The 23,088-nt window shown below is 51.7% G+C and overlaps 1 protein-coding gene across 5 annotated transcripts in view; it reads right to left on the reverse strand.

Annotated features, from left to right (window-relative positions):
* Positions 1-23,088, reverse strand: part of HSPG2 (heparan sulfate proteoglycan 2) — a 237,714-nt gene that overhangs the window by 29,067 nt on the left and 185,559 nt on the right. For 3 of the 5 annotated variants that reach the window (XM_077260474.1, XM_077260476.1, XM_077260475.1), the window contains 22 exons: positions 22,933-23,065; positions 22,599-22,744; positions 22,329-22,467; positions 22,101-22,249; positions 21,793-21,922; positions 21,242-21,396; positions 21,040-21,169; positions 20,730-20,884; positions 20,337-20,475; positions 17,476-17,619; positions 17,270-17,404; positions 16,038-16,219; positions 15,291-15,486; positions 15,030-15,209; positions 10,530-10,790; positions 10,233-10,395; positions 8,680-8,777; positions 8,321-8,587; positions 8,126-8,238; positions 7,459-7,606; positions 2,326-2,436; positions 2,032-2,049 (listed from right to left, as the gene is read on the reverse strand). In XM_077260474.1, coding sequence (XP_077116589.1) covers positions 2,032-2,049; positions 2,326-2,436; positions 7,459-7,606; positions 8,126-8,238; positions 8,321-8,587; positions 8,680-8,777; positions 10,233-10,395; positions 10,530-10,790; positions 15,030-15,209; positions 15,291-15,486; positions 16,038-16,219; positions 17,270-17,404; positions 17,476-17,619; positions 20,337-20,475; positions 20,730-20,884; positions 21,040-21,169; positions 21,242-21,396; positions 21,793-21,922; positions 22,101-22,249; positions 22,329-22,467; positions 22,599-22,744; positions 22,933-23,065 — 3,292 coding nt within the window. The remainder of the gene's footprint in view (positions 1-2,031; positions 2,050-2,325; positions 2,437-7,458; positions 7,607-8,125; positions 8,239-8,320; positions 8,588-8,679; positions 8,778-10,232; positions 10,396-10,529; positions 10,791-15,029; positions 15,210-15,290; positions 15,487-16,037; positions 16,220-17,269; positions 17,405-17,475; positions 17,620-20,336; positions 20,476-20,729; positions 20,885-21,039; positions 21,170-21,241; positions 21,397-21,792; positions 21,923-22,100; positions 22,250-22,328; positions 22,468-22,598; positions 22,745-22,932; positions 23,066-23,088) is intronic. The other 2 variants (XM_077260477.1, XM_077260478.1) reach the window with 1 other exon arrangement.

Below are 23,088 nucleotides of genomic sequence, written 5' to 3' on the forward strand. Positions count from 1 at the left end.
CGAGTCAGGAGAGATGTCCGTGACATATACTATCATCACTGTACACGGATTTAGCTAATAAATATAACATTATGTGAAAAAATGCTGTGGGGTCCCCTTATTATTATTACCCAGCTGAGGGAAAGCAGACAGCTGGGGCCAGTGTTATTATTCTGGGAAGGAGCCAATATCCATGAAGCTGCCCAGCCTATTAATATCAGCTCACATGTCTGTGCAGCCTTTACTGGTTATTAAAAAGGGGAGACCCCTCCAAAAATGACATGTGTTCCCCCCTATTTCTAATAACCAACAGAGGAGACAGCAGCAGGCTGGTATTACTAGGCTGGTTCTGATAACATCTGTCGGTCCATGTTGTGTACTCTAGACTCAGCTCTTTTTCGGGTGCAGTCTGTATAGCCCCATGCTTCAGCCTCTTTGCTCTTTTATTAGCCTCCATAGTATAAATGTCTTATATGACGTGGGGCGGACGGCATGAACTCGCCTCCACAATGGAATGACTGTTTCTCTAGGGGGTAAAGGTCACTTTGTTGCGTTTTTTCCCCGGCTCTTATACATCCTACCTGCTTATCCCCGCATACCCCTGTGCGGAGCTGGAGACGGACACATCAGATCCCTTCCCACTTTGTCATACACCATGATTCTGGCTCTGAGCTGAAACGCGTGGCTCGGTCTCCTGTGGATTTCTGATGGTCACCAGCACCTTTATCTTTAATATTGGAATAATAAAAGCACATTTTTATAAATATTTTTACACCTTGGTTTGTCATCGCTGGAGATTACTTTCCTCCTTTTTCCTTTTTACACTTGATTACGTCCAAGACCGGGATGGCTCCAAGCGATCTACCTCCACCCGACATCGTGCCTCTAGATGCGGTGAGCTGAATTTCCATTTCCCCATCTCTTTCCATTTGTCAAGCATAAGAATTGGCTCATCAAATTGATTCACCAATTCTCGGGTGGCTTAAGATTGGCGTCATTAGTCTGGGAGGGGGCCAATATCCATGCCACATTCCTATGCTATTAATATCACCCCAAAGCTGTCTGCTTTCCCTCAGCTGGTTATTAAAACAGGGGGGGGACCCCAGGTCACTTTGTGCATTTATTTATTGATTTATTAGTTAAAAACAAGTACAAAAAACTTCTCACACAGCACGAGTGACAAATCACCGACCTCTGTCTGTAGATTAGAGGCTGTATTAGAGAGCGAGCGTCACATCACAGAGGATTACTGTACATGCATCACATACGGAGGCTGGGAGAGAAAAAAGGGCCTGACACTCTCCTGACAAGCACACTCCTGACACTCTCCTGACACACACACTCCTGACACGCACACTCCTGACACTCTCTTGACACGCACACTCCTGACACTCTCTTGACACACACTCTCCTGACACGCACACTCCTGACACTCTCTTGACACGCACAATCCTGACACTCTCTTGACAAGCACACTCCTGACACGCACACTCCTGACAGTCTCTTGACACACTCTCCTGACACGCACACTCCTGACTCTCTCGACACGCACACTCCTGACACTCTCTTGACACGCACTCTCCTGACACACACACTCCTGTGATGAGTTTGATACTGAAGCCTCTACAAGGAGGGAATGATGGGAGTGATACCAATGCGTCTGCAAGGAGGGAATGATGGGAGTGATACCAAGGCCTCTGCAAGGAGGGAATGATGGGAGTGATACCAAGGCCTCTGCAAGAAGGGGGATGATGGGAGTGATGCTGAACACTGAATGGCTCCACCCAGGGTTGTTTTGGTGGTGGGAGGAGGTGACACGTCGGGGTCTCAACCCCAGAGGAATCTGCTACAATCACATGGTGTACACAGCAATGCATGATGGGAGTCATTTCTCGGTTTCTGAGCATGCTGTGACTGAACGGGGGGGGGGCCGCTGCTCTACAGGACGAGGGTTCACGCAAATCTACAGTAACTCGCCATCCTGAACACTGCAAACATGGAGTCAGCCGGGAGGATGGCTGTGCAGGCTGACATGCAAGGCCGGGCACTTACCAGAGTACAGGACGAGGGCTGGAGGAGAGAAGAGTAGTACAGAGTGAGAGGAGACCTGCACCTGGGAGTCACAGGTCTAATACCATGGAGGGGGTCTTTACAGTAAGAGCGGAGGTGACTGATATTACAGTCAGTCATCAGAGATGCTCATACAGGAGCCGCAATGTGCAGCAATAACCATCCCCACCGGCAACTCCTCCAGGACTCGTAGAGGAAAGCTCCATCATTACCCCAGACCCTTCACGGTGTATATAGAATATATACATACAGTGCACGCCATCGCAGCGCTCTTACCATCGGCATAGTCTGGCCGGAAGGTGATCTTTATATCAAATTTCTTGTGGGCATCTTTCAGGCTTGGCAGAGCAAGGTGGGAATGACCGGTGAAATACGGCACAACCCTCTCTGAAATATATGAAGAAAAACAGAAGAGATGATGGACGGCCCAAGAGCCGGACCTGTGCCGAACAAGACAAGGCCCCAAGGCTGGACCTAGGCTGAACAGGCCACGGCCCTGTGCCAAACAAGTCAAGGATCCAAAGCCAGAGGTCTGCAGAACAAAACACAGCCCTGGAGCCGGACCTGTGCTGAACAAGACAAGGCCCCAGAGCCAGACCTGTGCCGAACAAGACATGGCCCTGGAGCCGGACCTGTACCGAACAAGACAAGGCCCTGGAGCCGGACCTGTGCTGAACAAGACAAGGTCCTGGAGCCGGACTTGTGCTGAACAAAACAAGGCCCCAGAGCTGGACCTGTGCCGAACAAGACACGCCCTTGGAGCCGGACCTGTGCCGAACAAGACAAGGCCCCAGAGCTGGACCTGTGCCGAACAAGACACGCCCTTGGAGCCAGACCTGTGCCGAACAAGACAAGGCCCCAGAGCCGGACCTGTGCCAAACAAGACAAGGCCCCAGAGCCGGACCTGTGCCGAACAAGACAAGGCCCGGAGTCAGACCTGTGCTGAACAAGACAAGGCTCCAAAGTCAGACCTCTACAAAACAAAACATGGCCCTGGTGCCAGACCTCTGCTGAATGAAACACGGCCATGGAGCCGGACCTGTGCCGAACAAGACAAGGCCCTGGAGCCAGACCTCTGCCGAACGAGACACAGCCTTAGAGACGGACCTGTGCCGAACAAGACAAGGCCCCAGAGCCGGAGCTCTACAGAACAAAACACAACCCTGGAACCAAACCTGTGCCAAACAAGACAAGGCCCTGGAGCCAGACCTCTGCCGAACGAGACACGGCCTTAGAGACGGACCTGTGCCGAACAAGCCACAGCCCTAGAGCCGAACCTCTACAGAACAAAACAGACTAAAAGAGAATATCCCAAAGACATAGGACCCATTTTGGAATTAGGTCAGGTTCACATTGCGTTGGTGCAGTCCGTTCAACCCATGTGTTAAACGGACTGCACCAACGCTAGTGCCTTTTACAGATCGCTCCACCTACGCTATCGGTGACGGACCTGGAAACGCTGCAGCCCACGTCCGAGGGTCGGTCACAGAATGACGGCACATCGCTAACGCATGCCGATTATGACATGCGTTAGCGATGTGCTGCATAGTGGCAGTCAATGGGTGCGCTAACGTATCCGTTACATAGCGTTAGTGCTGCTATGTAATGGATGCTGTCAGCGCATTGCCATTGACGCAATGTGAACCCAGCCTTACTTCCAGGGGTAACCCCCTGACGAAGGAAGTAATTACGAAACGCGCGTCTGGGAGTGCGCTGTGCCGGGAATTTGACGGGCCTTAAAGGTATATGCCACTGGTATTGGTCCCATTTGTGCACTTTTGCTCTTTGACACTATTTATCTTTATCAGATTATTGCTTTGCACTACGACACTTTGAATTGTTTTCTCCAATACTGGTGGGATTTTTTCCGCATATTGCACCTATATGTGTACTATTAATATTTATCTATTTCACTTTTCATTTATCAATTTTTTGATTCTCGTTTTTTATATATAATTTTTACTTGGGGATTTTATACCTGGATCATATAACATGATTGGTTGATTCATTTTTATATCTCCTGGTCCGTCATACCTATAGATCATAATAGATAGATAATATAATCTTTTTATTACCTTTTTACTATATTGTTTATCTGAGCACAGGCACTTGTTAATATTTAGTACGACTTATTGTCACCTGTAATAATAAAGGCATTTCTATTTTAATTTATTTCATAGTCTGATATATGTTTTTGGTCCTATGTCTTTGGGATATTCTCTTTTACTCTCTATTTGAGTGGTTTCCCCTTTTTCCGTTCAGTACACCTGGTGGTTATGATGTATATAATTTGTTGATATTTTGTTCTGGGAATTATTGATTATTGTGGGGTCATCAGGTGTGTTGCATTTATAGAACGAAACCCGGCCCTGGAGCCGGACCTCTGCTGAATAAGACACCGCCCCAAAGAAGGACCTCTGCCGGACAGGGCATTGCCCTAGAGAAGGACCTCTGCCGGACAGAGCACCGCACCCGGAGAAGGACCTCTGCCGGACAGAAAACCACCCCACAGAAGGAACTCTGCCAGACAGGGCATTGCCAAAGAGAAGGACCACTGCCGGACACGACACCGCCCTGGAAAACGCCTCTGCCAGACAGGACACTGCCCCTGGGAAGGACCTCTGCCAGACAGGGCATTGCCCCAGAGAAGGAACTCTGCCAGACAGGGCATTGCCCCAAAGAAGGACCTCTGCCGGACAGAACACCACCCCAGAGAAGTAACTCTGCCAGACACGACATTGCCCTGGAAAAGACCTCTGCCAGACAGGACACTTCCCCTGGGAGGACCGCTGCCAGGCAGGACTCTGCCCCTGGGAAGGAGCTCTGCCAGACAGGACACTGCCCCTGGGAAGGACCTCTGCCAGACAGGACACTGCCCCGGGAAGGACCTCTGCCAGACAGGACATTGCCCCTGGGAAGGACCTCTGATGGACGGGACACCTCCCCGGGGAAGGACCTCTGACGGACAGGACGTCTCCCCGGGGCAGGACCTCTGACGGACAGGGCACCGCACCAGAGAAGGACATCTGCCAGACAGGACATCACCCCAGAGAAGGAACTCTGCCGGACAGGACACCACCCCAGAGAAGGAACTCTGCCAGACAGGGCATTGCCAAAGAGAAGGACCACTGCCGGACACGACACCGCCCTGGAAAACGCCTCTGCCAGACAGGACACTGCCCCTGGGAAGGACCTCTGCCAGACAGGGCATTGCCCCAGAGAAGGAACTCTGCCAGACAGGGCATTGCCCCAAAGAAGGACCTCTGCCGGACAGAACACCACCCCAGAGAAGTAACTCTGCCAGACACGACATTGCCCTGGAAAAGACCTCTGCCAGACAGGACACTTCCCCTGGGAGGACCGCTGCCAGGCAGGACTCTGCCCCTGGGAAGGAGCTCTGCCAGACAGGACACTGCCCCTGGGAAGGACCTCTGCCAGACAGGACACTGCCCCGGGAAGGACCTCTGCCAGACAGGACATTGCCCCTGGGAAGGACCTCTGATGGACGGGACACCTCCCCGGGGAAGGACCTCTGACGGACAGGACGTCTCCCCGGGGCAGGACCTCTGACGGACAGGGCACCGCACCAGAGAAGGACATCTGCCAGACAGGACATCACCCCAGAGAAGGAACTCTGCCGGACAGGACACCACCCCAGAGAAGGACCTCTGCCAGACAGGACACTGCCCCTGGGAAGGACCTCTGCCGGACAGGACACTGCCCCTGGGAAGGACCTCTGCCAGACAGGACACTGTCCCTGGGAAGGACCTCTGCCAGACAGGACACTGTCCCTGGGAAGGACCTCTGCCAGACAGGACACTGTCCCTGGGAAGGACCTCTGCCAGACAGGACACTACCCCTGGGAAGGTCCTCTGATGGACGGGACACCTCCCCGGGGAAGGACCTCTGCCATACAGGACACTGCCCCTGGGAAGACAGTATAGTAGATTAACGTGTGCACAACCAGATAAGGTGCATGGGTAGGTTCCCAAACCGTAATTCACAAATAATACAAAACCCAGCACTCAACTTTGTAGTTGACGGTAATGTACTGGACGGTAATGTACCACGCTACCGAAATCAGCTGATCTTCTCCCGCCCTCTACCATAAATACAGCCTCCCGGCCCTCACTCACTCACTACCACTATCCAGCGGTGGACACCGCGATGACAGCTATTCTATAGGTAACAATTTAACCCATCCCCTACCCAGTATTGTCTCAGAATAGACGGTATCTTTACCAGGGTCCGTGACATGCATTTTTTCCTTTAGGCTGTAGTCTCTCTTCTAACCTCCGGTTTCCAATGTGATATTGGAGGCATACTCTTGGTAGGTCCATATGCATTTTTCGCTTGTGCCTTCTCTTCTTGTACCACCCTTTTCTCATTCCTTCACTATATTCCATGTTCTACCCCCCAGGCAGGCCATATGGCCACTTTACCCGCTATCCCAGTATACGGTATGTAACCCTCCACCATTCTTCTATCACTGTGCCACCATATAGGTCACTCTCCAGCACCGATATTATTCATGCAATATTCCTTTTGCCATATTCATATGCATAAGTTATTGCATATGTTTTGTATATACTTTGTTTTTGTTTATTTATAATTTGTGTTATTTATTTATGTTATCCCGATTGTTTAATTGAGTATATGTACTCTTTGCAGTTACTGATGAAGGTCCCTGTGTGTGACCAAAACATTTACTGTCTTGGGATATAATAAATTTCTCCGTTTCCTCACACTACAAAGTTGAGTGCTGGGTTTTGTATTATTTAACTGCCCCTGTGAAGGACCTCTGGTGTACGGGACACCTCCCCGGGGAAGGACCTCTGACAGACAGGACGTCTCCCCGGGGAAGGACCTCTGACGGACAGGACGTCTCCCCGGGGAAGGACCTCTGCCGGAGAGGACGTCTCCCCGGGGAAGGACCTCTGCCGGACAGGGCACTGCACCAGAGAAGGACATCTGCCAGACAGGACATCACCCCAGAGAAGGAACTCTGCCGGACAGGACACCACCCCAGAGAAGGACCTTTGCCGGACAGGACACTGCCCCTGGGAAGGACCTCTGATGGACGGGACACCTCCGCGGGGAAGGACCTCTGACAGACAGGACGTCTCCCCAGGGAAGGACCTCTGACGGACAGGGCACCGCTCCAGAGAAGGACATCTGCCAGACAGGACATCACCCCAGAGAAGGAACTCTGCCGGACAGGACACCGCCCTGGAAAAGACCTCTGCCAGACAGGACACTGCCCCTGGGTAGGACCTCTGCCAGACAGGACACTGCCCTTTGGAAAGACCTCTGCCAGACAACACATAACACCAAAGCCTTTCCCATATCAAGAACTGTCCGTAGATGGAGATAAGGAACTCTGCAGATTCTCTTCATACACCGTCTCACCTCGCACTTTCAGCATGGAGAAGGCGGTAACTCTGCCCTGACGGTTGGCGGCGGTGCACACATACGTGCCGGCATCTTCAGGCTTCACAGACAGTATTGTGAGGACGTTATTCTCTATTCCAGCGTCACTGGGGAGGTCGCCCTCCAGCTGTCACAACACAGAGGAGAGTCAGACAGCCCAGACATCATATGTATCTACAGGGGGAGGGACTATGACTGTCCACATGTGGTGGTGTTCCCCAGTTACGGGAGGCCCTCCAACTGCCAACATATAGTGGTATATCTCGGGTACCACCGCCAAATGTACACATGTGGTGGTGTTCCCCAGTTACGGGGGGCCCTCCGACTGCCAACATATAGTGGTATATCTTGGGTACCACCGCCAACTCTACACATGTGGTGGTGTTCCCCAGTTACGGGGGGCCCTCCGACTGCCAACATATAGTGGTATATCTCGGGTACTGAAGGCCCCGCCAACTGTACACATGTGGTGGTGTTCCCTGGTTAATGGGGGGCTTTCCGACTACCCACATATGGTGGTGTACCTTGGGTACTGTGTGGGCCCTTTCGACAGGGCATATGCAGTGGTGTTCCCCTGGTACTGAGGGCTCCTCCGACTGCCCACATGTGGTGGTGTACCCCTGGTGGAGAGCTGCACACACTGTACCTTAGTCCATGTGATTTCAGGCACCGGAAATCCAGATGCCAGGCAGGGGAAGACAGCGGTGGATCCGGTGGTGATCTCCTTCATCTCCGGCTGTGCAGCGATCTGCGGGACAGCTGTGAAGATGAAGATGATGAGGAGTCAGGAGAGTTATCGAGGGGAAGAAGAGGAGGAGATAAAACAAGAATGTCCCCTTACACTGCACGTGGAGGATAACATGGGACTGCACCTCGCCCACGTGATTGGTGACTGTGCAGCGGTACTGTCCGGCATCTGACTGCTTCACCTGCTCCATCCGCAGCATGCCGCCGCTCACAATGGCATCACTCGGCAGCCGGCCTCCCACTTTGCTCCAGGTGACTTTGGCACGAGGGTCTCCAATAGCAAGACATTCAAACTCCACAGAGTTTCCGGCCAGGACGGTCTGCACCGAGGTGCGGATGTTAATTCTGACTGTCGGCAGCACTGATGGTGAGAAGATGGGCATAGTATGTGGGTGCGTCGGGGACAGACTAGCTCCAGCAGACCCCATCCGGTCCTGGGGTCCTAGAACTCACTTTGGACCACCAGCTTTCCACTGTCTTGGGCCTGACCAAACTTGCTGCTGGCTCTGCAAGTATAGACGCCTTCATTCCTGCGCTCCAAGTTGGTGATCCTGGGGAGAATAAATAGGGTCAGACGTCGGGGTGACGGACCAGACCTCAGGGTCAACACACTGGACCAAACTTTGGGGTGATGAGCCAGACCTCAGGGTCAACACCCTGAACTAGACCTAGAGATGACGGGCTAGACCTCAGGGTCAACACATCGGGCCAGACCTCAGGGTGACAAGCCAGACCTCATGGTCAACATACGGGGCCAGACCTAGGGGTCAACACACGGGGCCAGACTTCAGGGTGATGGACCAAACCTAAGAGTCATCACACGGAGTCAGACCTTAGAGTGACGGATTAGACTTCAGGGTGAACACATGGGGCCAGATCTCAGGATGGCGGGTCAGACCTTGGGGTGATGAGTCAGACCTTGGGGTGATGAGCCAGACCTTGGGGTGAACACATGGGGCAGATCTCAGGATGACGGGCCAGACCTTGGGGTGATGAGTCAGACCTCAGGGTGATGAGCCAGACCTCGGGGTGAACACATGGGGCCAGATCTCAGGATGACGGGCCAGACCTTGGGGTGATGAGTCAGACCTCGGGGTGAACACATGGGGCCAGATCTCAGGATGATGGGCCAGACCTCAGGGTGATGAGCCAGACCTCGGGGTGATGAGCCAGACCTCGGGGTGAACACATGGGGCCAGACCTAGGGGTCAACACACTGGGCCAGACTTCAGGGTGATGGACCAAACCTAAGAGTCAGCACACAGAGCCAGACCTTAGGGTGACAGATTAGACTTCAGGGTGAACACATGGGGCCAGATCTCAGGATGACGGGCCAGACCTCAGGGTAATGAGTCAGACCTCGGGGTGAACACATGGGGCCAGATCTCAGGATGACAAGCCTGACCTCAGGGTGATGAGCCAGACCTCGGGGTGATGAGCCAGACCTCGGGGTGAACACATGGGGCCAGATCTCAGGATGAAGGGCCAAACCTTGGGGTGATGAGCAAGACCTTGGGGTGTCGGACCGCTTCATAACAATGGGGAGAGCGGTTGGTGCATAATCCTCGGAGTATAAGCGATTCGCAGATGAGACGCCAACCTGCAGGAGTGGTGACGGCCCATAAGCAGAAGCGCTGCACACCTGGGCTCTGATGATGGCGGCCCAGGGACGTGTTCCTACAATTTTTCATAGGGTGGGAGATCTCTCAATGACCACTGGGGTTCGATCGGCTCCTGAACGGAGGAACTCTGTCTGGATGGTGTGAAGGGGAGGTCGGTGCTCCACGTTCTCTGATGGTCCCATAAACAAGGACTGGACCAGAAGAAGTGTGCTGCATACAGATGGGCCCCATTCTTAGGGTTGTGGTGACCCCAGCAGTCAAACCTCCGCAGTCAGTAAATGATCCCCCGCCTGAGCTCTTGGGGCACACGGCACGGCATTCCCGACACCCAGGGTTAGATCTGAGGGGGGAATGACAAGGTGTCCGGGGTGAGACCCCTCTTACCGGATCCGGGCCCCGTCCACTGTGTGATTAGATGGGAGCTCTCCGCCTTCTTTGATCCACTGGATTTTTGCCCTGGGGTCTCCCAGGACGGTGCAGGTGAACTCCGCCGTGTCACTCACAGCCTTGGTGTCGACCTGAGGTGACACCCGGACAGAAAAGGGAGCTGCAGAGAGGAAAAAGGAGAAGTCAGTGAGCACAAAGATCCTGCGGTGAGGAGGGCGATGGCAGCGGAGCATGACTGACCCCAGGATGTGGCCCCCAAGGTGATACAACATGGCGGAGCTCTTCTTCACTCACCTACAACACTGATCTGGGTCAGGGCTGCACTTTCTCCAACCTTGTTACTGACGGCACAGCGGTAGGTGCCGGCGTCTGCGGCTGCCGCCTGACCGATGAGCAGGACGCCGTCACGCAGCTCAGCGGAGTGCGGCACAGAACCATTCACTTTACTCCACTGGAATTTAAGAGGAGGAGTCCCGTGCGCCAAACACTGCAACCGGATGGGCTCACCGACACTGACGGACAGCTCATCGGGGAGGGTAGTAGTGTACGGCGGGTCTGGGGGAAAGGAAAAAAGTGGGCACTGAAATGAATCCACACGACACCACATGCACCCCCGTATTCAGAGTCACATCACCACATGCACCCCGTATTCAGACCAACGGCACACATACACCCGTACTCAGAGCAATAACACCGCATGTACCCCCGTATTCAGAGCTACAACACATGTACACCTGAAATCAGAGCAATGACATTGCATGTACCCTCATATTCAGAACAACGGCACGTGCACATCCGTATTCAGAAATGGACCAGGAACTAAGAAGGAGCCTGAGGATTCGAGCGCTTCCCTCCATCCACAAGTTATAAGAAATAGTAACGTGACACATACAGCTGCTATCCCCAATCTGTACCCTCCCTTTATCTGTACTTCTGTATATTTCACTGTATATATTTGTAGTAGGGGCGTGTCCTAGCTGGCCATGTGAGTGGACACAGGGAAGAGTGCTCCCGCTGCTAAAGGGACAAATATCCTGTGCAGAAGTTGATTACTGGACTTTTTTGCCACAAACCGGTTAGCTGAAGGTCTGGGGAGCAAAGCGGTGCTGAATGGTGGATCCGGCATCAGCGGCAATGACCAGACGGAGGCAGAAGGATGCAGGTGCTGGCGATGCAGGAGCCAGCCAAGATGGCGCCGAGGTCAGAGAAGAAGCTGACAGGGAGAACGCCGCATGTCAACGGCGTATGGAGGTGGTGGCGAAGCTTCAGCAGTATGCCAGAGTGGAAGCTGCGGAGGAGGCAGAGCAAGGAACCGGAGCTGGAGCTGATAAGGAGGAGGATACAGTCCTGGCTGCAAAGCATGAGGTACAGAGGGGGAAGGAGAGAGGCAGCATGGCGGGGGCAGGAGGGGGGCCTGAAGTCTTAATGCAGAAAGAGCCGACCCTCAGAGACGTTGTTGTGCTGATATCCTCATGCCAGCAATCCTTGAATTCCCTAGCCCTGCAGATGCAGGAGGTAAAAGGGGACACAGCACAGATTAATGCAGCCCTGCAAAAGATGGACAGACGTATGGGAGCGGTGGAGAGGGTGAGCATGGCAGAAGACCACATAGTTAAACTGCAAAAAGCTGAGAAAAACTTCGCCCAAGCAATATGAGAGCTCGCTGCCAAGAATGAGGATCTGGAAAATAGATCCAGAAGGAATAATATACGTATAGTGGGGCTGCCTGAAAAGACTGAGGGGAGAAACCCCACAGAGTTTGTTGACAGCTGGCTGCTGGAGAAAATTGGGGGCACAGTGCTGACAAAAGTATTTGCTGTTGAAAGAGCTCATAGGGTCCCGCCGCAGCCCCCTGCCCCAGGAGCGAATCCCCGTACCATGCTTGCCAAAATACTGAACTACAGGGACAGAGACATTATCCTCAGAAAAGCTAGAGAAATGGAGGATCTGACGGCTGGAGGTCAAAAGATTGCCATCTACCCGGATTATTCTGCTGCAGTTCAGAAACAACGGATGAAATTCACTGGGGTTAAGAGACGACTGAGGGAACTAGGAGTGCAATACTCTATGCTGTTCCCTGCAAATTTGAGACTGGTGGCTTTTGATAAGACCCACTTTTTCCTGACACCAGAGGACGCTACCCAGTGGATTGATACTAATGCGAAAAAACTTAAAGGAAAGGGCGATTGACATCTCGGCGAGATCCGGACGGGAGTTGTTTCTCTGTTGCTGGAGGAGGGATTTGCGTTTAATGGCACATTGGTTAAAGGGTTGAGCAGCGGTTGAGGGCTCGGCTGTGCCATATTGAGTGATTGACCGGAGGGGATAGTAACGATTAATAAGTATGGGGGAGGTGGGTTATGCCGGGTACTGCAAATTGGTTTGGTAATTTCTCTACATGTTTATTTAAGTTGGAATGTTGGAAAAAACAAAAACTGTGGGAAATTCGGATTGTTACTGCAGCGGGAGGCGCATGGAGAGGGTTAAGTAAGGGAGAGTGTTCGCAATGGGCGGTGGAGCCCCACTCTTGAGAGGAAGAATGTGTGGTGAAAACATAACACGTGACCTATGGTCCTAACTGAGGGGATAGTCATCCTATAGATTTGAGTGTGGAGCTATTAAACAAGGTGGGCTGTCTTATTGGGGGGGGGCGGGATAAGTTGGGATTGCGGGGTTCGTTTGGGGGGAAAACTTTGTACTGAAAACAAGAATGTAACATGTCAATTGTAATGTTATTCTTAATAAAAATTTATTTGAGTTAAAAAAAACAATATATATATTTGTAGTAAAAAGGAATATAAACCAGCTCACCCGTGATGCATAAACCAAACCTCAGGAGCACGGACCCACTGTGTCCAGGCGTATAAAGTCCAAAAAAAGAAAAGAATGTCCAGCTTCACAGAGTCTGCAAAAAAGAGTTTTCTTTATTCACAAACTTTAAACATGGAGATTAGCTCCCTTAATCATGACAAGTGTCATGACATGTCATGATTAAGGGAGCTTAGTCTCCAGAGACGCGTTGAGATTCTTACCCATATGGTTCGTGCTGAAGTCTGTATCCTCCATGTTTAAAGTTTGTGAATAAAGAAAACTCTTTTTTACGGACTCGGTGAAGCTGGACATTCTTTTCTTTTTTGGATGTTATATGTTTGTAGTGTCTAGTGCGCCTTTCGGCAATTAAAATATCAATTAATCTTGGGCTGTTTTTTTACTTCGAATCACGATTTCCCACGTCTGTGAGTCAGGCTAGTCCTTATACGCTACCTGGGGTTGGTTTCTGACCCCATATAAGCTTGTTAACGGAGTAGGCTTATATCTAACGAGGAACTGGTGGCAGCATACCGTTCTGGTGTTATTGGGGGATCCTGACAGTGATGGATCAGAGGTTTATATATATATTCCCGGCCTGGTGATATATATACCGCCCTCACTGCAGAGTGCCCCAATAACCAGTACATGACAGGGCAGCCTCTCCGGCGACTACTTATCCTAGGTGCAGCTCCTTGACTGACCTGAGGGTAAGGGGGGCGCCAGACAGCTGTGACTGTGTTCTCCATCACAGATTGGTGAGGGCGGGGGGTTATCCATATCCCCTCGGCTCTTGTTTAATCACACCCCGTATTCAGAGCATCGGAACATGTGCACCGTATTCAAAGCAAAGGCGCATGTACACCCGTATTCAGAGCAATGACACCATATGTACCCCCCTTATTCAGAGCAACGGCACATGTACACTCATATTCGGAGCAAAGACACCGCATGTACCCCTGTATTCAGAGCAACGACACATGTACCCTCATATTCAGAGCAACGACTCCTCATGTACCTCTGTATTCAGAGTAATGAAACCACATGTGCCTGTAACGATTCCTGTGCTCAGAGTGTCTGGACAGCTATGTCATCCTATCCCATGCTGGGGGGTGCTGAGCTGTTAGTGCTTTGATTGAGAGATCCGTGGACCCTTCTGACTGGGAGGTGCTGAGATTTCCACAGGCACTCCCTTTTCTTGGTAATTGCCCTGCTATTTAGGTTAGCGGTCTGGCCCCGATCACTGCCAGTTAAATGCTTGTTCTAAGCTTGTGCTCTCTGGTGTGTGATCGCCTGATCCCTGGGCTTTAAGTTCTGATCTTCTGTTGCTGACCTTTGGACCATGTTCAGACTACCCGTTTGTTATTGCCCCTTTGCATCTGATCTGCTGCTGACCTCTAGACCGTGTTCCCTTTACTTGTGATATTCTGCTGCTGACCTCTGGACCGTGTTCAGACTACCTGTTTGTTATTGCCTGTCACGATAATATTCTGACCCCGGCTTGTGACCTGACTTACGACTTTGTATTTTCCCTTGGTTTACTACATTCTCTTTTGGTATTGACCCTGGAATGTCTGAATGCGCTGACTCATGGCCTGGCCGTGGGTTGTGACTAGCATCACATTTGTGACTAGCATCACAGTACCCCTGCATTCAGAGCAATGTCACTGCATGTACCCCTGTATTCAGAGCAACAACACCACATGTAAACCTATATTGAGAGCAATATCACCGCACGTACCCCCACATTCAGAGCAATGACACCACATGTGCACCCGTTTTCAGGGCATCAATTCCACATTTACCCTCGTATTCAAAGCAACATCACCACGTGTGTGCGGTATCAGTGTGCTCAGTGTAACCTGCCGCCATGTCTGAGCTCATGCAGATAGTGACAGCGCCAGGAGCACAACACGCTGCCGTCAGGAGCGACGTCCCCACAGTCCGGGCCATGCGGCGAGGACGCGGCTGCAGAGCGCTCCTTACTTTCCACGTCCAGGGTGATGAAGACCTCGGAGTGGCCATCGGCGTTGGAGGCGTTGCAGATGTACTGCCCCGAGTCCTGCTGCGCCACTCTGGGGATGACCAGGCTGTTGTTCACGATCTTGTGCTGCCAGGGGAGTGGCGCCCGCAGCTTGGACCATGCGATGCTCGGAGTTGGGTTTCCTGCACAAAAAGGAAAGTAAAGAATTTAGTTTCTGCTGATAAAATCAAAAAAAGGATTTGTGAAGACACGGGCGATGTCACCTGCAGCAGAACATCGCAGCGTGGCGGTCTCCCCGGCCAGGACCACGTGCACGGACTGCTCCACGGAGGCCACTGGAGCGCTCGGCTTCATCGCTCGGTCTTCAACAATTACGTCCACGAGGGCCTGGGCAGAGCCGGCCGGGTTGTGGCCAACGCAGATGTAAGATCCAGAGTCGCCCGGCTTCACCGAGGGAATCTACGGAAGAAAGTGATGACCCTGATGAACCTGAATACAGCGACCACACGGTCGGCAAAAACAGAGCGCCGATCCACTGACTATGGGTCACCGGCATCGCACAGGGTCCCACCCAAACTGTGCCCATCAAACATGTTGTCACCACATATTCCGTGTGTGCAGGGCGGTATACACTTCGCGCATGGTGGGTGGTATAAACTATGGGGACGTATACACTGCGCACGTGGGGACGGTATACACTGCGCATGGGGGGGCGGTATACACTGTAGCCCGGGGGCAATGTACACTGCATGCAAAGAGGACGTATAGACTATGCATGTGGTATATACTTCACGCTCAGGGGCCGTATAAACTGTGCGCCCGGGGGAGGTGTACACTGCATGCAAAGGGGTCGTATAGACTGCGCATGCGGTATATACTTCATGCTCGGGGGCCGAATACACTGCGCACCCGGAGGCGGTATACCCTATGTGTGGAAAGGACAATTGGCAATACGACGGTTCTGAAGCACAGGTCCAGTACCGAGTGTGTGACAGCTCAGGGGTCAGTACCTGTAGCACCGCGTGACTGTCCAGAGGAACATGGTTCTGCTGCCGGATGGCCTGTCTGGATCCGGTGCGACGCCAGCTGACCACAGGATGAGGGTCTCCCACCCCAGAACATTCCAGGTACACGGTTTCTCCCACATTCACCTTGATGGGTCCGGGAGGAATCACCGACACTGTGGGGCGTCCTAGAACACAATAATGCACGGACACCGATGATTTCCACCGCGGCCGCGAGAATAATAATGGCGTCTGCCACCAGTTTGTAGCGAAATATGTATAGATATATATTGTGTGACTAGCAGTAATTTAACATCTGTCCTGAAGCCTGCAGGTCTCACAGGGGTCACAACATATGGTATCCTGAGAAGCAGTCTACTGTCTCCAATCTCGCCAGGGGGTCTTGCTAGGAACCAGGAAGGGGAAACATTCCACACCTTCTAGCTCTTTTGAAGAGAGATGTCAATTACAGCCCGACACTATCCATCTGTGAGAAGCTTTAGGCAAATAGTGTTCAGAGGAAAATAATATATTCATTGGGGGAGCGGCCGTGGTCCAATCAAAAACAAGCAATTATAATATTAACCTGAGAGGCTGGTGTAGAAATCTGACCTCCAAGTTAACTCTATAAATTAGGCTTGTACGCATACAAAGTTGTTTATAGATTGAGGGCAGCCGAGCTGATGTGTTCCAGTCCATATTCATCCCCCCCTCAGGCAGCAGAAAGCAGACTACAAAGTTAGGTATTTCTGTAAGTTTTCTCCTGTTTAATTTTATAACTATTTTGCATATTTGTATGTTTTTTTATTATCATATTTTTATACCTTTTTCTTACTGTAAGCACTGAACCTTTTGTAATAAAGCATAAAACTTTAACTGGTTGAACCTTGTATGTTCTAAAGAATCCATAGCCTAAGGTGTGTGAGCCTTATGAGTGACAGACAGTAGTAGTAATATTTCCGGGACTCATCGCCCATGTATTCGGTGAGTGGTGGCAGTGTGAATGAGTGGGTGTGTGGCCTGGGTCGGGGTGTGATATATGCTCCCATTACAGCATAGGACAGAGGTTGAATGCTGGACTGAGGGAGGGAAGATAGATTAACCCTTGCAGGCGCAACCCCAAGTCACGTGCTGAGAGCGGGTACGTGACACCGTTGTAGTTGGAAATTACAGGGAAGATGAGAAACCGTCATGGCCAGTTTGGCGGCTGCTGTTGCTGATCTTGTGCCGTCACTCACCTTCCACCACAAGGGTGACAGCGCTGTCTACTGCCCCGAAGGCGTTGGCGGCCATGCAGCGGTATGTGCCCTGGTTCTTGTGATGTGCCCCCACGATGGTGATAACAGAGCCGTTGGCACTGATGTGGACATTATCTGCAGAGACAGAGCAGAGATGAGCAGAGCTCCTCACACTGACACCGCAGATCCTGTCCCCGGCACCTTACCCTGCACAGGCTGATTCTGGCCCATCTTCCAGGTGACACGTATCGGCTGAGCCCCCGTGTGAACGTGGCATTTAAATGTGGCATTTTCCCCCTGGCGAATGGTGGCACTGGGAGGATTGATGGAGATGACTGGAGACTCGAGCCCTAGAAATCAGAGGAATGTCATCAGCCCCATAGAGGACAAGAACCACCAAGCAGGAAGATGGGGGTCTTACGGTAAACGTTCTGCACCCTGGAGAGAACAAGGAGGGCCAAGCAGGAATATGGGGGCTTACGGTAAACATTCTGCACCCCGGAGTGAACAAGGAGGGCCGAGCAGGAAGATGGGGTCTTACAGTAAACGTTCTGCGCCCTGGAGAGAACGAGGAGCGCCGAGCAGTAAGAAGAGGACTTACGGTAAACATTCTGCACCCCAGAGAGGACAGAGAGCGCCGAGCAGGAAGATGGGGTCTTACGGTAAACGTTCTGTACCCCAGAGAGGACAGAGAGCGCCGAGCAGGAAGATGGGGTCTTACGGTAAACGTTCTGCACCCTGGAGAGGACAAGAACCGCAAAGCAGGAAGATGGGGTCTTACGGTAAACGTTCTGCACCCCGAAGAGGACAAGAACCGCAGAGCAGGAAGATGGGGTCTTACTTTAAACGTTCTGCGTCCCGGAGAGGACAAGAACTGCCGAACAAGAAGAAGGGGACTAGCGGCACTGCCAGATTTCTTTTTATATTATCTGGCGGGACAGACCAGGGCACTTTGTAAATGGATGCCTCATAATCATCTCCCTAACTCTGAAAGTCACCTGGTTAATTCTGTTGGGGCTAAGTGTCCACTGGGTCTTCTAGAGTCGGAAAAAATAAATGCCCCCCGATTGTTGCCCATGATACGATTGGCGCGATCCACTTGGAAGAAAATTAAAAGGGTCATTGGGTTTGGGGACATTGTGGCTGAGATGCCTCTATGGGACAATGGTTATTTCCCTGCACTGATGAATCACCCGTCTGCAAATTTCTGGGTTTCCCACGGAGTCCTGTCAATAGGGGATTTGTATGATCAGGGGTTTTTTAAATCCTTTGAGCAACTACAAGTTGGATGTGGTCTTCAAGGATCTCAATTTTTCCGATACCTGCAACTCAGGTCTGCCATTCAGTCATTTGTTAGGAGTGTGGGAACAAACCGGAACATTTCATCTTTGCCCTTGATAGGTATCCTTAAGTCACAGGGACCTCAGGGTCTTATCTCGTCCCTATACACATATCTGCTATCAATGGGAGCGAATTCTGTTATAGACTCAGTGAGAGGTAAATGGGAGGGGCTTATCACTAATGTGCAGAGTGAGGAATGGGAGGATATTTTGGACTCCCCTCTCAAAGTCTCCCCGTCGGTCAATAATCGGATGACCCAACTATATATAATCCACCAGTCATATTTGACTCCAGAGACTCTTTCGGATGGGTCGATACTCGACGTCGGAGTGTTTGCGTTGCCACTCACCAGACGCTGACTTTGTACATATGGTATGGCAGTGTCCCATTATTCTTAATTATTGGAGGGAGGTAACGTCACTATTGGCTTCCATACTGTCAATCCCGATTCCTTTTGAGCCTTTAGTCTGCCTGTTTGGAGTATGGGACGAGGAGGCTTGGGACCATTATGTGGGGATTTTTCTACGTGAAACCCTGTTTTTGGCGCGGAAGTTGTTAGCTCTGCGATGGATGGGGAACTCACCCCCTTCCATTAGGTCCTGGGTCGAGTTGGTGAATGCAGTTGTGCCTTATGAGCGCACTCTTTATCAAAACAGGGGTTGCCCGGGTAAGTTCAACAAAATCTGGGATAGATGGAACACCTCTCATCTCACCCTGTGACATGACTAAAAGACAAAGACGTGGTTTATCTGACTTTGTACTGCAAGTACTGTGCAGTGGAGGGGGAAAATAATGTTCTGATATCGTTAATAGGCGGCTTAATAGTTTCAGAGGCTTAGTTTGGTTGTAGTTTTAAAGTTTTAAGTTTATAACTTTATGTTTTGATTGTTTTATAATTATACACATATGTTTTCCTCCTGTGAAATGATTGGCATATGTATGTGTTGTCTTTGCCTTTCTTTGTAAATGTAACCATGCAGATTAATGATAAGGACAAATATGTATGCTATGCTTTATTTGCGTTTGAAAATAAACGATTTAAAAAAAAAAGAAGAAGGGGACTTACGGTAAAAGTTCTGCACCCCGGAGAGGACAAGGAGGGCCAAGCAGGAAGATGGCGTCTTACGGTAAACGTTCTGCACCCCGGAGAGAACAAGAAGCGCCGAGCAGGAAGATGGGGTCTTACGGTAAACGTTCTGCACCCCGGAGAGAACAAGAAGCGCCGAGCAGGAAGATGGGGTCTTACTGTAAACGTTCTGCGTCCCGGAGAGGACAAGAAGCGCCGAGCAAGAAGAAGGAGACTTACGGTAAAAGTTCTGCACCCCGGAGAGGACAAGGCGGGCCAAGCAGGAAGATAGGGTCTTACGGTAAACGTTCTGCATCCCGGAGAACAAGTAGCACCGAGCAGGAAGAAGGGGACTTACTGTAAACGTTCTGCGTCCCGGAGAGGACAAGAACTGCTGAGCAAGAAGAAGGGGACTTACGGTAAACGTTCTGCGCCCCGGAGAGGACAAGGAGCGCCGAGCAGGAAGATGGGGTCTTACTGTAAACGTTCTGCACCCCTGAGAGAACAAGGAGCTCTGAGCGGGAAGATGGGGGTCTTACTGTAAACGTTCTACACCCCGAAGAGAACAAGGAGCTCTGAGCAGGAAGATGGGGGTCTTCCGGTAAACGTTCTGCGCCCTGGAGAGGACAAGGAGCGCCGAGCGGGAAGATAGAGACTTACGGTAAACGTTCTGCACCCCGGAGAGGACGCTGATGAGGATGGAGGCCTTGAGTGCCCCAGACGGAGAGCGGTAGTGGCAGACGTACTCCCCTGAGTCTGCACTAGAGGCCTGCATGATCCGGAGCCGGGAGCCTGAAATCTAAAAATCACATCCACAGTGGAAGAATGGTGTTACGTAGGACTGCAGGTAAAATCTACTACAGTATCTTTGGTGTTACATAGGACTGCAGGTAGCATCTACTACAGTATCTCTGGTGCTACATAGGGCTGCAGGTAACATCTACTACAGTATCCCTGGTGTTACATAGGACTGCAGGTAACATCTACCCCAGTATCTCTGGTGCTACATAGGACTGCAGGGAACACCTCGTACACATGGTGATCTTCTGTTACCTGGTGGTTTGGAGAGAAGCTGGCCCCTGGACGCATCCAGGTAACGGCGGCATCTGGATGTCCGATGACCACACAGTTTACATCCACGGTCTGCCCCTCAGCTACGGGACCTGGGGTCTTCTCTATGAGGATCGGGGTGGGGATGTTTGCAGGCACTGAGGACACAGACAGAAGATGGAAGTCATTACACACAACCTTAGCCCAAGGCTGCGGACCCCAATGGTCGCCTTCCTGTTTCTGGCCGCCTGTCCTGTGGATGGACGGCCATAGGCTGAGCTGTCGCCTGGCACAGATCTCCCGTGTAACCCACCTTGTGATGAGTGCCGGACGATGACAGTAATGACAGCTTCCTGAACCCTGGATCCGGTGTTCACACGGCAGACGTACTCGCCGGAATCAGCCGCAGTGGCTCCAACAATTCGCATTCGTGGTCCTGCAACCTGACAGACAATAGCAGAGTATTAGAGTCTGCCGAGCCCGTGTCAGCACATCAGCGCCCGCGCCTCACGTACCTGGTGATTGGCACTTAGTGGGCGTCCATTAGACCGGTGCCAGGTAACCGAATGGCCGGACAGCCCCTCCATCAGGCAGCTCAGCTCCAGGTTCTGCCCCTCCTCCACAGTCTGGGACGACGGTTCAATCCTAATCGCTCCCGAGACACCGGAGTCTGAAATAGAAAGAATATTCTGATAAATGACAGCCATTGTTAGAGCGGGAATCTCTCAGGCGGGCTGCGATGAGACTCCCAAAAGTAAGGGTGAAAAGAGACAAAACCGGAAAAACAAACCCTCCTCCGGACGTCGTTCACACTAGAATTCTCCAAGAACAAAATCACAGAGAAAATAAACGTCACAAACAGAAATTAATGCACCGAGCCCCGATGGCAAGAAAAACGCGCCAGAAAGGTGACGCCGAACACATCCCACGAGGGACCAGAAATACAGATCTAGAGAGGACGATCACGTCACAAATAATAAAAGGCAATAAGACAAAAGAAGAGAATGTAATAAAAGGCAACAAGGGAAAAAGAAGAAGAGAAAATACAAGCTAATAAAAGACGTACTGTGCCTGGAGCCTTCAATGGAGACGGTGATGGAGGCGGCCTGGATCCCGGAGCTGCCGCTCATCTGGCAGATGTATTCACCCGAGTCTTGGGGGGAAGCGTTAACTATGCGCAGCCGAGAGCCGGCAACCTGGATGTGAGCGGAGGAAAGTCCCGTCATTGTCTGATGGACTGCAGATGCTCGGGCTGTCTGGTCATGATATTAGAAAGACCGCTCGGCCCTGATAGCGGGGTCCTGGGTGATGCCCCCCGTACACTGTGCAGTGTTACCACATCTGACAATGCCTTGGTAGGAATAGTGATGATACCTGGTGATTGTCAGAGAGCGGCTGCCCCTGTCGGTACCACGACACCTCCTGACGCGCCTGTCCTTCCACCACACAGTTCAGGACCACAGTCTGACCCTCGGACACAGCACTAAGTGGGGACTCGATGCGGATGGTGGGGCTGATGCCAGCTGAGAACATATCAGGACATCGGACTTAAGCATAATGAAAAGTAAAAAAATTCCCCAGAGATGCAATCATCCGACTCACAGTGCACAGGGCCGATAGCGCGAGTAATAGTCACGGAGATGACGGCCTGACGAGTGACTGCTCCGGAGGTGACGCGGCAGATGTACTCGCCGGAGTCCGCCACTGAGGCCTGGACAATGCGCAGACGAGATCCCAGCACCTGCGTACAAGTGAAGGGTTAATGGCTATGATCAGGAGGACAATCCACAATCGGCCGCTGAATCCAGAGCCCAACGACGCCATCAGCGGCCGATGTGATCGAAAGAGTGACTGCAGCCATCAGCCGCTCACCTGGTGGTTGGGGGAGAGCGGCTGACCCTTCCGGTGCCAGGAAACGGCAGAACTCGGGGACCCTGAGACCACACAGTTCAGCTCCAGGGTCTGACCTTCAGCCACAGAGTTGGAGGATGGTTCAATCCTCAGAGCCGGGCCCGAAGCTGCACGAACCAATGAGAGCAGAAATCAATGTGGTTAAGTATTGTACAATGAAGCCACAAATGACCTGAAACGCCCAGAACAACATAGAAAATGTGGTGGTGGTCCTCACTGACGGGCAGGAACCCAGCACCGTGGCCTGTCTTATTGGGATTGGTCAATTCGGCCTCGATCCAGCCTCGCTACTCACAGTCACTAGAGATGTGGGACACGGTGATGAAGGTGGATGCCTGCTGTGTGACCGCACCAGCGGATACACGACAGATGTATTCTCCAGAGTCATCCGCGGACGCTTGGAGGATCCTCAGACGAGAACCTGACACCTAGAATGAGACAGATGTATGAA

Source organism: Ranitomeya variabilis, chromosome 4, assembly GCF_051348905.1.
Source record: "Ranitomeya variabilis isolate aRanVar5 chromosome 4, aRanVar5.hap1, whole genome shotgun sequence".
NCBI lineage: Eukaryota > Metazoa > Chordata > Amphibia > Anura > Dendrobatidae > Ranitomeya > Ranitomeya variabilis.